This window comes from Nelumbo nucifera, chromosome 1, assembly GCF_055504915.1.
Source record: "Nelumbo nucifera cultivar China Antique chromosome 1, China Antique-T2T, whole genome shotgun sequence".
Lineage (NCBI taxonomy): Eukaryota > Viridiplantae > Streptophyta > Magnoliopsida > Proteales > Nelumbonaceae > Nelumbo > Nelumbo nucifera.
Window position 1 is genome coordinate 185,627,915 of NC_142649.1, and position 15,433 is coordinate 185,643,347.

The 15,433-nt window shown below is 39.6% G+C and overlaps 1 protein-coding gene across 1 annotated transcript in view; it reads left to right on the plus strand.

Annotated features, from left to right (window-relative positions):
• The first annotated feature begins 3,843 nt into the window (after positions 1–3,843).
• The window catches only part of LOC104596077 (uncharacterized), a 37,799-nt gene continuing 26,209 nt past the window's right edge, over positions 3,844–15,433 (plus strand). Inside the window, exon 1 of the mRNA XM_010257094.3 lies at positions 3,844–4,126. Within this exon, the coding sequence (XP_010255396.1) occupies positions 3,923–4,126 (204 nt within the window). The 5' untranslated portion in view covers positions 3,844–3,922. The remainder of the gene's footprint in view (positions 4,127–15,433) is intronic.

Consider the following 15,433-nt stretch of genomic DNA (forward strand, 5'->3'; position numbering starts at 1 on the left):
CCTCAATTTAAAAAAAATTATAGAAATACTATTAGAGCATATGCTTTGAAAATTTTTTATTCATATAAACAAAATCTAATTTTATTTTATCAAATTATAATTCTAGAGTTGCAATTACTTTTGATATTTGGATCTCTAAATTTAAAATAAGTTATACTTGTGTTATCGGTCATTTTATTGATGAAAATTGGCTTTTACAAGAAAGAATTTGAAGTTTACTAGGTTTAAATGGCCACATACTAGCCCAACTATTATTACATGTATTTTAAATACTTTACATGCTTATGGAATTAACAATAAACTTTTTTTTTTCTATTAGTTTTGATAATGCTAGTAATAATGATTCAATAATAAATATTTTAAAATCTCAATTAAAACCATGTTTAAATGGTAAATTATTCCATATTAGATGTGAATGTCACATCTTAAATTTATTTATTCAAGACGTTTTAAATATTATTTCTCATCATGTTTCTAAAATTCGAAATTGTATTATATATATTAAATGTTCTAGAGTAAGAAAACAAGAATTTAAATATTTATGTTATAATTATAGTTTAAAATATAAACATTTTCTGTTAGATGTTCAACATAGATGGAATTCTACCTATTTTATGTTAGAAAGTTATATTCCCTACAAACAAATTCTTACTGATTTTTACAATGCAAAAATGCCACATGATATTATACTTGAGGAAGATTGGGAAATGACAATTTGTATAAGAGATTTTTTACTCAATTTTTATGATGCAACTAATGATTTTTTTGTGTGTTTATACCCAACTAGTTGTCTTTTAGTTAATCAATTATTAATGATTAGTGAACGTTTTTCAAAATATATAAAAGATCCATAATTTACAAGAATTGTTGAAGTAATGGAAAATAAATTTAAAAAATATTGGGAGAATATTTCTCCTTTTTATTGTTTAGCTATAATATTAGATCCTCGAATTAAGAAAGACGGTTTAGATATTTTATTTGAATATGAATATTGAAATTAGAAATAAAAAAGAAAAAATTAATAATTGATTATTTGAAAATGTATGTACTATGGGGTCTGTGGCAAACACCCCCCTATACTATAACCCTGAGGCAAAGAGCCCCTTCTACTAATTTTCGATTGAAATCCGCCGTTTTAATCCCCAAACTACCCTTATAATAAATATTCAAAAAAGCACTGTTCATCTTCCCAGAAACAACATCCCAATTCTTGCTTCTCCAGCCTTTCTTCACTAGCCACCCAGAAAACCACAGGTCCAGAAGAGCTCTTCAAGCTCTCCCTCCAAGTTGCCCTTACCGAGCTCTCAAAGCTCGCTTCTTTACCCACGAAGCTTATCCCCAAGGTCAACGGCGATCCTCTTCTCGTGGCCACACTACGTGATTGCCAAATTCAATTTGAAGACGCCATAAATCAACTCGTCCATGCACCCTGGTGACCAGAGACTGCTGCAGGAGACGGTTTTGTGGTGGATCCGATTGGTCAACTGTTCAAATGTTATCATGGTTCTGGTTCTTGCAACGGCCACCGCTCCGCTACAAGTAGACCCGACCCATTCAAATCGAAGGATGTGTGCACGATTTTCGCCAAGTTTAACAAATGGAGGGCATTAAAGTTCCAACTGGCTCAGATGGTTTGTAGCGGAGACTGGATCGATTGCCGCCTTCACCCTGGTTGGAAAAATGTTGAAATGTTGACATTTTTCAAGACTCAGGAGTGAGAAAGACTGGTAACTTACAAAGACTGGATCGACTGCCGCCTTCACCCTATTGAAATGTTGAAAATTGGTGCGTATCTCGGAGAACATCCGACGGTTTGAGACGAAAGAGTACATTCTCCTGTACCCCTCGAGGAGGGCGCTAACGCAGGACAAGGAAAATGATGGCGCACCCAACAAGAAGTTGGCATGCGCGCAAGCAATGTTTCAGAAAAGTGATGTAAACTAAGAGCTTCAATAAAGCGGAAGCAATTTATCCTAACCGGATGAGAAGTAGAAATGTATACGGAAGAAATGGCTCCCGAAAGTTTCTTTCACCTGGAGAAAAAATGGCTCCGTTTGTATCCTAACCGGATGAGAGGGAGAAAGTTCAGGATTTTCTGTAAAGCGGCAGTGATAGTACAGGGGATTAAATGGCGGAAGTGGAAGTTTCTTCGCCGGTTATTATAAGGGTAGTTTGGGGATTAAAACGGTGGATTTCAACGGAAAATTAACGGAAGGGGTTTTTGTCGCAAAACATTATACAAGGGGGTCTTTGTCACAAAACCTCATAGTATAAGGGGTTTCTGTAATTTACCTTTTTTTTTTTTGGTAAAACAGAAAACAGCCTGAGTACTTTCGATAACTTTTGCCCAAATAGACAGAATAAACGATGAGATAGAGTTTAACCAAACCGCTTTGTTGGGGCAGGAGGAGCTATCTAAGAAATGAGCAATCCCAATCAATTCCCTACTAATAGAACGAAAAACACAGGTTTCAAAAGTTTTCTTTAAGATCCAGGTGTCTTTAATAACTGCTTGTAGAGCACCCTCTAACTTCTTGACTTTCCTTGTAACTTGATCGATCGGGTTCTTGCAATCTAAATTTCTGAAGAATTCAAGGTTTTTTGAAAAATATAGTTTGGTCTTAGGAGGCAGAAATTTACTGCCACCTCATCAATAAGTCCTTTTGTTGAACTTAATTTTTATTTACAAGTAAAAATTTGTAGTTTAAGTGATTCCTTTGACTTTAAAGGAATAGATAATTTTGATATTTTAGCATGATGGAGTAGATATGAAAAAATTTATTTGGTCATTGATGCTATAACACGTAATTTACTAATCCCTCCGGAGTTTACATTTCCATCAATCTTGTTTTAGTATATGTAGTAGGTTGTTGGATGACAAGAGAAGCAGCATAAATGATGAAAATTTGGAGATGTGTATCTGTTTCAAAGATTGACTGGATGCTGATGATAGATTATAAGACCAAGGAGGGCATGACAATGCACCTGATGATTCACTTGAAGCATATGATAAAAATCAAGATGGAAATGCAAGTGGAGCTTGAAGAAAAATGATAAAGACAATATTTTTTTGTATACTCAATAATTTTGTAGCATTTTTTAACATTATTATAAATTTTGTTATTTAATTTAATTTTAATTATTTGCTATTTTTTCAACAATAATTTTTTATTTTCAATTTATGATTATTATATTTTTTTTTATATTTTATTCCATTTTGTTAAGTATTTTTTGACCATTGTACTATTCAAATTTAACTGAAATAAAATTCTTATTCTTTTTTAATTTGTTGTTCATTTTGTATTTTGTTAAGTATTTTTTTATTTCTTTGTTAGAATTTTTATTTTTCTAATTTATTCTCAAAGGAAAATTAAGTATTTTAATTTTAATTAAAAAAATCAAAATGTCAACAAAAATAATCTGGCCCGGTTCAGCCCAGGCCAAGGCCCAACTCGTAGCCCAGCCTAACACGACCCAGGCCTACAACACAGCCTATAACCCGCTTAGCCTAAACTTGGGGCCCGGCACGGAATAACATGACACGGGCCTATATAGGCTTGGGTCATGGGCCGTGCCGGGTGACCCCCAAACTTACCATAGGGGAGGGAAGCACAGCCCGGCCCAGCCCGATTTACATATTTACTGTTATATGCATATACTATCAGCCCCCACAACTTCCCGCAGCACATCTCCGCCGTGTATTGTGAGCATCTCCTGTAATAACATCATCATTTCTGAAAATATCAGTGGAAGATGTTCTCAATACACGGCGGGATGTGCTGTGGGCTGTTGTTGGGGCTGATTTGGTCTCAAAAGTGAAAACATGAAGACCGCTTTTACTTGCCAAGTGAAAACATGAAGACCGCTTTACTTAAATGAATTTTCTCCGTGCGCTGGAGAGAGCTGAGCAAGCGAGAGATCCATGGCAGAGGCGAATGCTGCTACTGCAACGGGGACGACGGCTGAAGTCCCGAAAACTCAACCTGGAAACACTGCACAAAACCTCCCTTCTCAGATTCCTCCTGCTCAAAACAGGAAGAGAAAGCTCGATTATGCTGATATTCAGAATTCCTCGTACTTCAAGATCCGAGCCATTATTAAAGACCTTCGCCCCCATTTCGTTGAGGTAACATCCTGTATAAAGCGGTAAATTGTCCAATTGCTTCTGGATTTTTTTTTTGCTGTTTCTTAATTTTTGCTTATGGGGTTCTATTCCTCTATTGTGATGATTATTTTTTTCTCCTTTGCTGTGGGATGTTGTCTATTTGGTTTACTCGTACTTTCTACAGCGCGAAGAGTAACAATTTGTTTATGGGTCCTTAGAATTTGTTCAAATTTAGTTATATCTGTTACTTTTACGTTTTACATACTTGTTCAGAAAGGGTGAACCTACATTATTTTTTACCTTCAGACTCGGCCAACTTCAAGATTATAATGGTCGAGCTATTTTGCAGTGCCGAGTGAAATGTATTTCAACTTCTCTAATATTTTCTCTTTCGGTTATTTATCAAAAAAAAAAAAATCTCTTTCGGCTTACGCTGTTTTTTTTTTTTTTTTGTTTCTATGTTTGGTTGCAATGCAAATAAATTTGCACTGATGCAAAACATGGCAGTGCAAATGATTTGAGTGTAAACTGACCCATTTTTATTTCAAATTTTAGCTTATTTTTTTGATTGTAGTACAATGAAGTAACTTAAGACATGAAGCAGAATAAAGTAAAATCCAAAACAAAATTAAACAAGAAATTGCATTTATTACATTGCACTCCCATTCATTTGTACTAGTGCAAATAAATTTGCATTGCAACAAAACACAGCCTTATTTATTGTGCAAGACTTTCTTTTTTTTTTCCCTTTTTTCCCTTGTGTATTGGCTTTCTTTTTTTTTTTTCCTTTTTTTTTAGGAAAACTGGATAAAACTGTTCTTAATAATAAAACCAAATTTCATAGATGTATAACTTTCTAATCAAATCACATTATCACAAAGACCCATTACCCTAGACAACCCTTCATCCAGCTTCTCTAGAGCCTGCTCCTAGCCTCATAAAACCAAAACATGGGACTTAAACCCCTGAAAAATATCATGTCCTTTTTCAATTTTCTCTCAAAGTTGTTACTTGTCCAGCCATGGAACATATCAGTCCTACATAAATTAATATCAGAGTAGTTGATCCTATATCAGGGGGCGACAGTGGGGTTATGAAGCAGAACCATGTAAATTGGTTCGTATTATGCTCATAATTTGATACTGGTGAGTAATTAGTGAATTTTTCATGAGGTGTCTGTGGCTATGAATATAACTAATTCATGCATAAGTTGTATATACTAATAACTATAAATCTATTATAAGGATCATTTGTGAACTAAGAGATGTTGGTTGAATGTTTAGTCACTTTCTTTTAGCATTACGGGTAAGCATGGTATACATCTTTTTTTATTAGCAATACCGAATTTTGTAAGCACTTAATGAGTAATTGGAAAAGGAAACAAGTTATATAACTATTTTCTTTTTCCCCATGTTCAGATGCCAAATTTGTGTGGAAGTAGGTAGGGGAAAGTGTTGGTGCTTAGAACTAGAATAGGAAACACAAATTTGAATAGTCATAAGGTTGCACCTCATCTGAATCACACTTTGATTGTGTTTGGCAAAACATGCAATGGGTTACATCCATTGTTGACCTGGCTGATCATACTGGTGACCTGGTCATGACCTTGGTTTTGGGTCAACCTCTAAGCTGCTATGTTACAAAAAAAAAAAAATAACCATTGACTCGGCGAGCGACCCGTTGACACAAATAGTTAAAACCATTGACTTGTCTGATCCATTCAAGGGTTACTGGTTTTGGTATTTTTTTTGGAATCTTTTGTATTGATGATATCATTAGTTGACCTGTTGACCTGGACAGTTGAACCGTTGACCCATTGAACCAAAGGGAAAATTGATTCAACCTTTGAGCTAGTTTTTAAAACACTGGTTACACCCATAATAAATTATTAATCAGTTCTATTTGTTGTCAATGCCCTATTTATTTGTTTATGGGTGATTACTTGGGGCATCCTGTTTTTAATAAGGTGGACTCCCTAATGTTGGTCCTAGCCTTCTAGGGTCTTGGGAGGGGTAGACTGGATATGGACCTAAATTTTGGTATTTCTTTTGACTTAAATAAAACCAAGTAGATTTCTGTTCTACTGTAATTCAGAAAAGAAAGGATAACTAGGCTTTGAAGAGAAGAAGAGAAGAAGAAGAGGAGAAGAGAAGAGAAGAGAGAAGAAGAAAGGGGTTCGGTTGATTGATTCTGCCGCCCCATAATTTTTATTATATAGATTAATCTCCTTACAAGAATAGGAGTTATTTTAATCCTACTTAGAATAAAAATCATACTCTAATCCTATTTAGAATAAAATTCAAACAAAAGCATAAACTAGGATAAACAAGGCCAGCCGGCCCAACTTAAAAAAGAATAAAAAATAACTAAGTGTGGGTATGAAACCACACACTTGAAGATGCTAACTATCTCTACACTCCCCTTCAAGTTGGGAGTAGATATTTGTCATGCCCAACTTGCGTAAATCTGTTTCTAATTTGATTTTTGTGACTGCTTTGGTGAAGAGATCAGCTAACTGCATGTCTGAGGCAATGTGAGGAAAGCACACTTCTTGAGATGCAACTCGCTCTTGGATAAAATGTTTGTCCACCTCGATATGCTTAGTCCTGTCATGCTGTATTGGGTTGTGGGCAATATTAATTGCAGCTTGATTATTGCAATACAACATCAGAGGCTTCTCATAATCAATTTCCAGCTCATTAAGCAAGGATTTTAGCCATAATATTTCTGCAACACCATTGGCCATGGATTTGTATTCAGCCTTTGCACTAGAACGAGCAACAACATTTTGTTTCTTGCTTCTCTAGGAAACAAGATTCCCTCCCACAAATGCGCAGTATCCAGAGGTAAACCTCCTGTCATCAACACATCCAGCCCAATCCGCATCTGTATATACCTCTATTTTCATGTGACCACTATTTTTGAAGAGTATGCCTCTCCCTAGGCATTTATTCAAATAAGAAAGTATCATTTCCACTGCAATGAGGTGAGTAGTCCTGGGAGAATGCATGTACTGACTAACAACACTGATAGCATATGAGATATCTAGCCGAGTTAGGAAAAGATAAAGTAGTTTTCCAACTAGCCTTTGATACATAGTTTTGTCCTTAAGTGGTTCTCCATTCTCTGCACTTATTTTATGGTTCTGCTCAATGGGTGTATCGGCAGGCTTTACTCATAACTTTCCAGTTTCCTCTAATAAGTCAAGAACATACTTTCTTTGAGAGATAAAAATGCCATACTTTGATCGATCTACCTCAATTCCCAGGAAATAACGCAATTCCCCTAAGTCATTAACTTTAAATTCCTTGTGAAGATGCTGTTTAAGTGATTCAATCTCCCCAGTATCACTGCCTACTATCACAATGTCATCCACATAGACAACCAGTAGGGTCAGGGAAGAGTCTATTTTCTTAAAGAAAAGAGTGTGATATGACTGAGCCTGTGTGTAACCAAGTTTTTCCAAAGCTAGTCTAAACCCGTCAAACCAAGCTCTCGGAGATTGCTTCAGCCCATATAAAGCCTTATTAAGAAGGCAAACTTTCCTTCCTGCTTTTGTACTATAAAAACCAGGGGATTACTCCATGTACACCTCTCCTTGTAAGTCTCTGTTGAGGAAAGCATTCTTCACATCCATTTGAAATAGTGGCTGTTTAAAGTTTGTAGTGGATAGTAGGATTCTGATATCTTTGCAATTGGTGTAGAGGTTTCCATATAGTGTATGCCATAAGTTTGTGTGAATCCCTTTGCAACCAGTCTAGCCTTATACCTCTCTACAGAACCATCAACATTATACTTTACTGTAAATACCCATCTGCACCCAACAAGTTTCTTCCCCTCAAGTTGGTTACTAGTTCCCATGTATTGTTCTTAACAAGAGCATCCATTTATGCTTTCATCGCTTCCTTCCACTCAGGTATCGATAGAGCTTCTTGTACTGTTCTGGGTATAGGAATAGTAGCAATAGATGCCAGATAAGATCTATAAGATTCTAAGAGACAACCATAGGAAAGAAACTTGGAGATACAATGGGTAGTGGATGAGGTATAACGGTGCTTCCCTTTATGAATTACAATTGGAAGATCAAGATCGAAAGGCGGGGCTGAGGATCAACAGTGTCAGGCTCAGGCAAAGTATTTGTAGTATCTACAATGGTTGTCTCAACAGTGAAAGCAATGGTAGTGTCTGGATCTGGGGTTGTTGAAGATGTTGGGATTGGCCTGGATTGCTGTTGAGGACGGGAATCAACCTGCCTCTACCACTTTCTGTGATACATTCTCAACTCCCTCCACTTTTGACAGCCCTCTTCACGACACTCCCCCTCAGTAACTGGAACAGGTAACGGAACTCTTGGGGCTGAAACTGAAATCCCTTCCTCACTACTCTCCCCTTGAGGAGAAGCTCTATGATAGTAGGGCATATCCTCAAAAAAGGTGACATCCATGGACACAAAACGTTTCCCTGAAGCAGGCTCATAATAGCAATATTCTTTTTTACTTTGTGCATACCTAAGAATGCATTTAGGAGCTTTTGGATCAAACTTGGAGCGATGAGGTCCAAGGATTTGAACAAAACAAGTACACCCAAAAGTTTTGAGGGGAATAGTGAACAAGTCCTTGTCTAGATACAAGAGGCTGAGTGGTGTTTTCATGTTTAGAACCCGTGAGGGAACATTGTTAATAAGGTAAACAACTGTATGAATTGCATCCCCCTAGAAGCGTATGGGAACGTTAGAGTTGAGCATGATCCTTCTGGCTACCTCTAGGATATGTCTATTTTTTCTCTCAACAACCCCATTCTACTGAAGTGTATGAGGACAGGTGCTCTAATGAATGACCCCATGATCTAGGAGATATGATGCCAAGGGTTTTGCAAAGTACTCTTTGGCATTGTCAGATCTAAGAATTTTGATCTTGATTTCAAACTGGGTTAGAACCATTTGATGAAAGGCCTGGGTCAAAGAAGGGACCTTATCTCGAGAGTAGTGTTTTAAAAGGCATGGGAGGCGTACACCTAGAGGCGCGCCTCCAGGCGAGGTGCTCCCAAAACGCCCTGAGGCGTATGCCAGAGGCGTTGACACCTCTGAGGCGTACGCCTCAGGTGCAAGAGGTGCTTTTTTCATGAGGCGTGCTAGAGGCGTACGCCTCATGCACATCTGATATAAAAAGACAAAAAAAAGAAAAAAGAAAAAAAAGGAAAGGAAAGGAAAGGAAAGGAAAGGAAAGAAAGTGGTTTGCTCTTGCCCTTCGGTTGGGGGCAACCTCAACTTGCTTCGCTCGCTCGCCTCCGCTTCGACAAGACCCCCCCCCCCCCCCTTTCAACTAATGTTATGCATATTTATTCTTCTTAATATAAAAGATTTTTATTAAAAATAAAGAAAAAATGAGATCCCTCCTTCCTCTTCATCCTCCTCCTCCTTTTAAGGAGGCTTACGCCTCTTGCGTTTTGAACTACGCCTCCGCATTTTAAAACATTGCTCGAGAGTGCATAAGGTAAACCCATGAGAAGCGGGTATAATCATCAACAAATAATAAGAAATATCTGTACCCTCCCATGGTAGGAGTATGATATGGCCCCTAAACATCTGTATGCACAATTTCAAAAGGAAGATTGCTTCTTTTTTAACTCAAAGGATAAGTTGATTTGCAGTGTTTTGCAAGTTCACAACTTTCACACTTCAAAGTAGACACTTGGACTGACTCAAATAAACCCGAAAACAGACTCTTTAAAGATCTAAAAGATAAATGACCTAATCTGTTATGCCAAAGTATAATCTGACTCCAAGACTAAGAGGCAAACAATTTCCAACATCACTCTGCTTTCCCTGTGGATGATCAAGCAGGTAAACTCCATCTCACGGCCAATCCCAATCACCTTCGTTTCCAGATCCTGAAAAACACAACGGTCAGGAAAAAAGGTTACCGAACAATTTTGGTTCTTTGTAATACTACTTACTAAAAGCAAGTTAGCACTAAGCTTAGGAACATGCAAAACTGAGGTTAGGGAGACGACATCAGATAGTCTGATGTTAAACACTTTGTCTCTCCCAGAGGTTAAGCAATATGTGGGAAACAAGGTAGATAAACTGGTCATATGGTCTGAAGCACCTGAATCTATAATCCAAAATGGTCTAGTGTTACCTGGGGCTGAAGCATGACATGCCGTAGCTCTTGTATCTGTGCGAGCAAGGGCTGAAGTAGAATAAGCAGATGTGGTACCTGAATGCTAAGATGTTTCAATAATACCAACTTCACTTTTTAGCTGTGTCAATGCAGCCCGGACAGCAGCTAAAACATCTAAAGATGTTGGTCCTTGTGCTGGAAGAAGATGCACTGTTTGTAGTAGTTGCCACATTAGCACTCCCCTTCTTGTTTCTAAATTTTGTTGGCATTAGGTGAGGGTGCAACTTCCAACAAATGTCCCTGGTGTGTTTAGGCTTCTTGCAATGATCACAAACAATGTCTCTTTTGTCTTCCTTATTAATTTCCCTATCCTTCTCTCCTCCAACCTTAGATTTTGTTGCTGCCAAGGCTGCTTCTGTAGGCTGAAAAGATAGCATAACCTTTCTCCTACTCTCTTCACTATGAACCAATGAGTAGGCTTGAGATAAGGTCACACTCTCCCTAGTGAGAAGTTGCTGTCTTGTAATGTCAAAATTTGAATTTAGACTGGCTAAGAACTCAAACACTATTTGTTTCTGTTAGTGAAGGGGTATTTTAGTCTTTGTACACCTGTTGAGAGTGCTGATGTGTACTATTATGTTAGTTCGAGTGCCTCTTACTTAAATAAGGGCACTCTTGTCTTTTCCAGTCATATTAATAATATAATAACAGGTCTGGCCGAATCTAAGAGGAATTTACTTCTTAGTTTTCGAACCAGACCTTTTCTCCTCTCCTTCCCCTTTCTTCCTTCTTCTTCTTTCTTTTCTTCCTTCTTGCTGTTTACTTTACAACTAACAAACCAAACAGATTTCTAGGACAGGCTGAACTTTAACATGGTATCAGAGCCACATCAAACAAATCAGTCCTGCTAGAATTCTGTTTTTTGCGCATTCGAACTAGGGTTTTCTTAGATTTCTCAGCCATTGTTTGGAGATTGGGAAAAGGGCTAAAAAGGAGTGATCGCCCTCTTCCCTTGGAGGTTTCTATGCCTCCGGTGGTGTTGTTGGTGATCGGTTGCTGTGGTTTCTAAGCCCTCCCCTAATTAATGTAGGGCTGGTGTGTGTGGTGCAGTGGTGTTTCATTCCTTCGTGTGGTTGGCCTTCAGGTGATGAGGTAAGGAGTTTTTTTTATGCATATTTTCCTGTCATGGAACACATGAGAGGTGTGGTACAGATCGTATGATGGGTTTTCAGATCGCAGTATGCTAGGGTTTATGCTAGGGTTTATGCTGGTTTGTGTGTGATTCGAAGGGAAATAGTGTCTACTTAATGGTGAAACTTCCGGTAGCTGTAGAGTAGGGTTTGTGGTGTTACAAATACAGCTTTCAGCCTTTGTCATAACTGAATCAGTGTGCAGATTTCGGTGAAGTATCTGTGTGTAGTGTGCAGTGTGTAGTGCTCAATTTTAGTGATAAGAGAATTCGGCAATGGCAGATAACAGTGATAGTAAACCTAGTGTGATGATATCTACTGACTATCTGAATGTCCAAATGACCTCCATTAAACTGAATGGAGAGAATTATGTCCCTTGGGCCAAGTCTGTAGAGGTTTTTCTGAAGGCGAAGAAGAAGGTAAAGCACATAAGAGAGGAGAAACCTCCCACTAGTACTCAGGAGTATGAAGACTGGGAATAGGAAGATGCACAAATTATCACATGATTGTGGAACAGTATGGAACCCAGAATCAGTGTGAACTTCATGTTTCTTGACACAACCAAAGAGGTGTGGGATCATGCTAAGAAATTGTATTCTGGTCAAGATAATACAACTAGGGTATATCAACTGTATCAGGAATACTTCAATCTGCAACAGGGAAATCAAAGCCTTGAGGAGTACTATGCCAGTATGAGAAATATCCATAATGAGCTAGATGTCTATCACCCTCTCACTTCTGATGTCAAGGTTCAACAGCAACAGAGAGAGCAGCTTGATGTGACCCGGTTTCTGGTGGGGCTGAAGTCTGAGTATGAACCAGTACGAGCCCAGATACTAGGAGGATCTGCTCTTCCATCTCTAGAGGAGGTGTTTGCTCGTCTTCGGAGGACTTCCATTGGATCTATGGAAACCTCTAGTATCTCAGATAGATCAGCATTTGCAGTGTCGAGAGGACGAGGTGGCAAAAGTGGGGCTCGAGGAGCCCAGCCTGGCCGAGGTGGCAATAGTGGTCCAGTGTATGGCCGGAGTGGTAGTGGTGGTCCTACACATATCCGTGGTGGTGGTCGTACTGGAGGCAGAGATTCAGGGGGAGCTTGTGGTAGAGGACGTGGCTCGGGTCCACAGAGGTGTATTCATTGTGGTTTGGATGGACATACTATTAACTACTGCTATGATTTACACGGTCCACCTTCGACGTGGGCCAACCATGCCATGACTAGTGATACCAGTTCCAGCTTTAGATAGGAGAACCGATCAGCTGACCAGATGCCTTCTACTTCTCCAGATGGTCCAGGCAGGGAGATGGTGAGTGTTCCTCGTGATGAGTATGAAAGGTTTGTTCAATCCACGTCGCAGCAGAACACAACTACCTTTGCACACTCAGGTATGGCTTGTTTGGCATCCACACCCAACCCTTGGATCATTGACTCTGGAGCCTCCGATCACATGATAGGAACTCCAGGTGTGTTTTCATCTCTCACTCATTGCTCAACATCACAATCTGTTACCCTTGCTAATGGCTCCACGTCATCTATTCGTGGTGTTGGTAATGTTGACCTGGACCCTGTGTCCCTATCCTCTGTTTCATATGTACCTAAACTTCCATTTAATCTTAGTAAGTTGACCAAGTCCCTTAATTGCTTCGTTACATTTTACCCCTCTATGTGTGTTTTTCAGGATCTCAAGACGGGGATGAAGATTGGTGGAGGGCATGAAACCGGTGGACTGTATTATCTTGATGGTGGTGGAAGAACGTCAACGGCCCTTCAGTCATCTATTTCTCCTCTCCAGTGGCATTGTAGATTTGGTCATCCTTCGTTGAAAGTGCTGAAGTCCTTGGTCCCTTCATTGAGTCAACTTTCTGTTCTAGATTGTGAGTTGTGTCAATTTGGGAAACAGCATTGTGTTCCCTTTAGTTCTGGGGTTGATAACCGTGTGTGGAGTCCTTTTTCTTTAATTCATTCAGATGTTTGGGGTCCCTATAAAGTGATGTCATATAATGGACACAAATATTTTGTTATTTTTGTTGATGACTTTTCAAGAATGACGTGGCTCTATTTAATGAAAGAAAGAAGTGAACTATTTGCCATCTTCCAGAAATTTTATGATGAGATCCGCAATCAATTTGGCGTTCACATCAAAATTTTCCGTTCTGATAATGGCCGTGAATACTTGTTTTCATTTTTTCAAGAATACTTGGACCAACATGGCATTATACACCAAACTTCATGTACCTACACCCCACAACAAAATGGGGTTGCTGAGAGAAAGAACCGACATCTTGCAGAAATGGCCCGCTCACTCATGCATCACATGAATGTTCCCAAACCCTTTTGGAGTGATGCAATGCTCACCTCTAGTTTCTTAATTAATCGGATGCCCACGTCTATTCTTGATGGTCGTTCTCCTTTTAGTGTCCTATTTCCCAACATGTCTCCATTTCCGCTTCCTCCTCGGGTATTTGGGTGTGTCTGCTTCGTCCATAATCTGGGTCCCGGGACTGACAAGTTAGATGCACGATCCCTTAAGTGTATCTTCCTTGGCTACTCCCGGATTCAGAAAGGGTACAAGTGTTACCATCCCAGTTCTCGTCGTTCTTTGGTGTGTTTTTATGTTACTTTCTTTGAGTGTACTCTGTTCTTCTTGGGGTCCGATGATGCTGCTTCTTCCTCATCACCTCCTACTCTTCCCCTTCCTGTGGCTGATCCTCCTCCTCTGGTCCCAGTCGTGCCTACATCTTTGCCTCCAGTGCCACCGTCAGTTGACCGCCCACCTATCCGTCACGTGTATACACATCGCCCACGTGTATCGGCTGCGCTTCCTCCGGCTTCATCACCGTCGATAGATCCGGCTTCAGATCCGACACCAGCTTTCGACTTTGATCTCCCTATTGCCTTACGGAAAGGTAAACGCACCTGCACCCTTCATCCTATTTCCAATTTTGTTTCCCTTACCTCTCCACCTCCCATCGCCAGTTCATCTCCTTGTTATCTTCAATAGTTGTTCCTAAGGATGTCCAGGAAGCCCTTACCTCTCCAGAGTGGTGCCGTGCTATGGAAGAAGAGCTCTCTGCACTCCATCATAATCACACTTGGGATCTCATCGCTCTTCCTCCTGGGAAGCAGGCTGTCGGTTGTAAGTGGGTGTATACCGTTAAGTACTTGCCAGATGGTCGTGTTGAGCGCCTGAAGGCGCGTCTGGTTGCGAAAGGGTACTCCCAAACCTATGGCATTGACTACACAGAGACATTCTCCCCGGTTGCTAAGATAGGGTTAGTTCGTGTTGTCATCTCCCTTGCAGCTATGTATGATTGGCCTTTATATCAGCTTGATATCAAAAATGCCTTTTTGCATGGTGATTTGCTCGAGGAGGTCTACATGGAGCAACCACCAGGGTTTGTTGCTCAGGGGGAGGATGGTACGGTATGCAGACTTAAGAAGGCTATATATGGACTTAAACAGTCCCCTCGAGCATGGTTTGGTAGGTTCAGTGAGGTGGTCAAGAAGTTTGGTATGAAACAGTGCCAAGTTGATCACTCTGTCTTCAGTCATGACTCTCCGGTAGGCAAAATACTACTGGTGGTGTATGTAGATGATATCGTTGTGATTGGGAATGATAAAATGGACATTGACAGATTGAAGGCATTCCTACAGGAACACTTTCAGACAAAGGACCTTGGCAAATTGAAATACTTTTTGGGCATAGAGGTAACAAGATCTAAGCATGGCATTAATTTGTGTCAGTGGAAATATGTGCTGGATTTACTGGAAGAAACAGGTTTGTTGGGTACTAAATCGACTGAGACACCTATGGAAACCAATACGAGGCTGAGCAGTGATATAGGTGAAGTATTTGAAGACCCTGGCAGATACCGACGTCTTGTAGGCAAATTAAACTACCTAACCATTACTCGGCCAGATATCTAATTTGCGGTTAGTGTGGTGAGTCAGTTCATGCAGAAACCTTTGGTCCCACATTGGAATGCAGTGCTAAGGATTGTGAGGTACTTGAAAG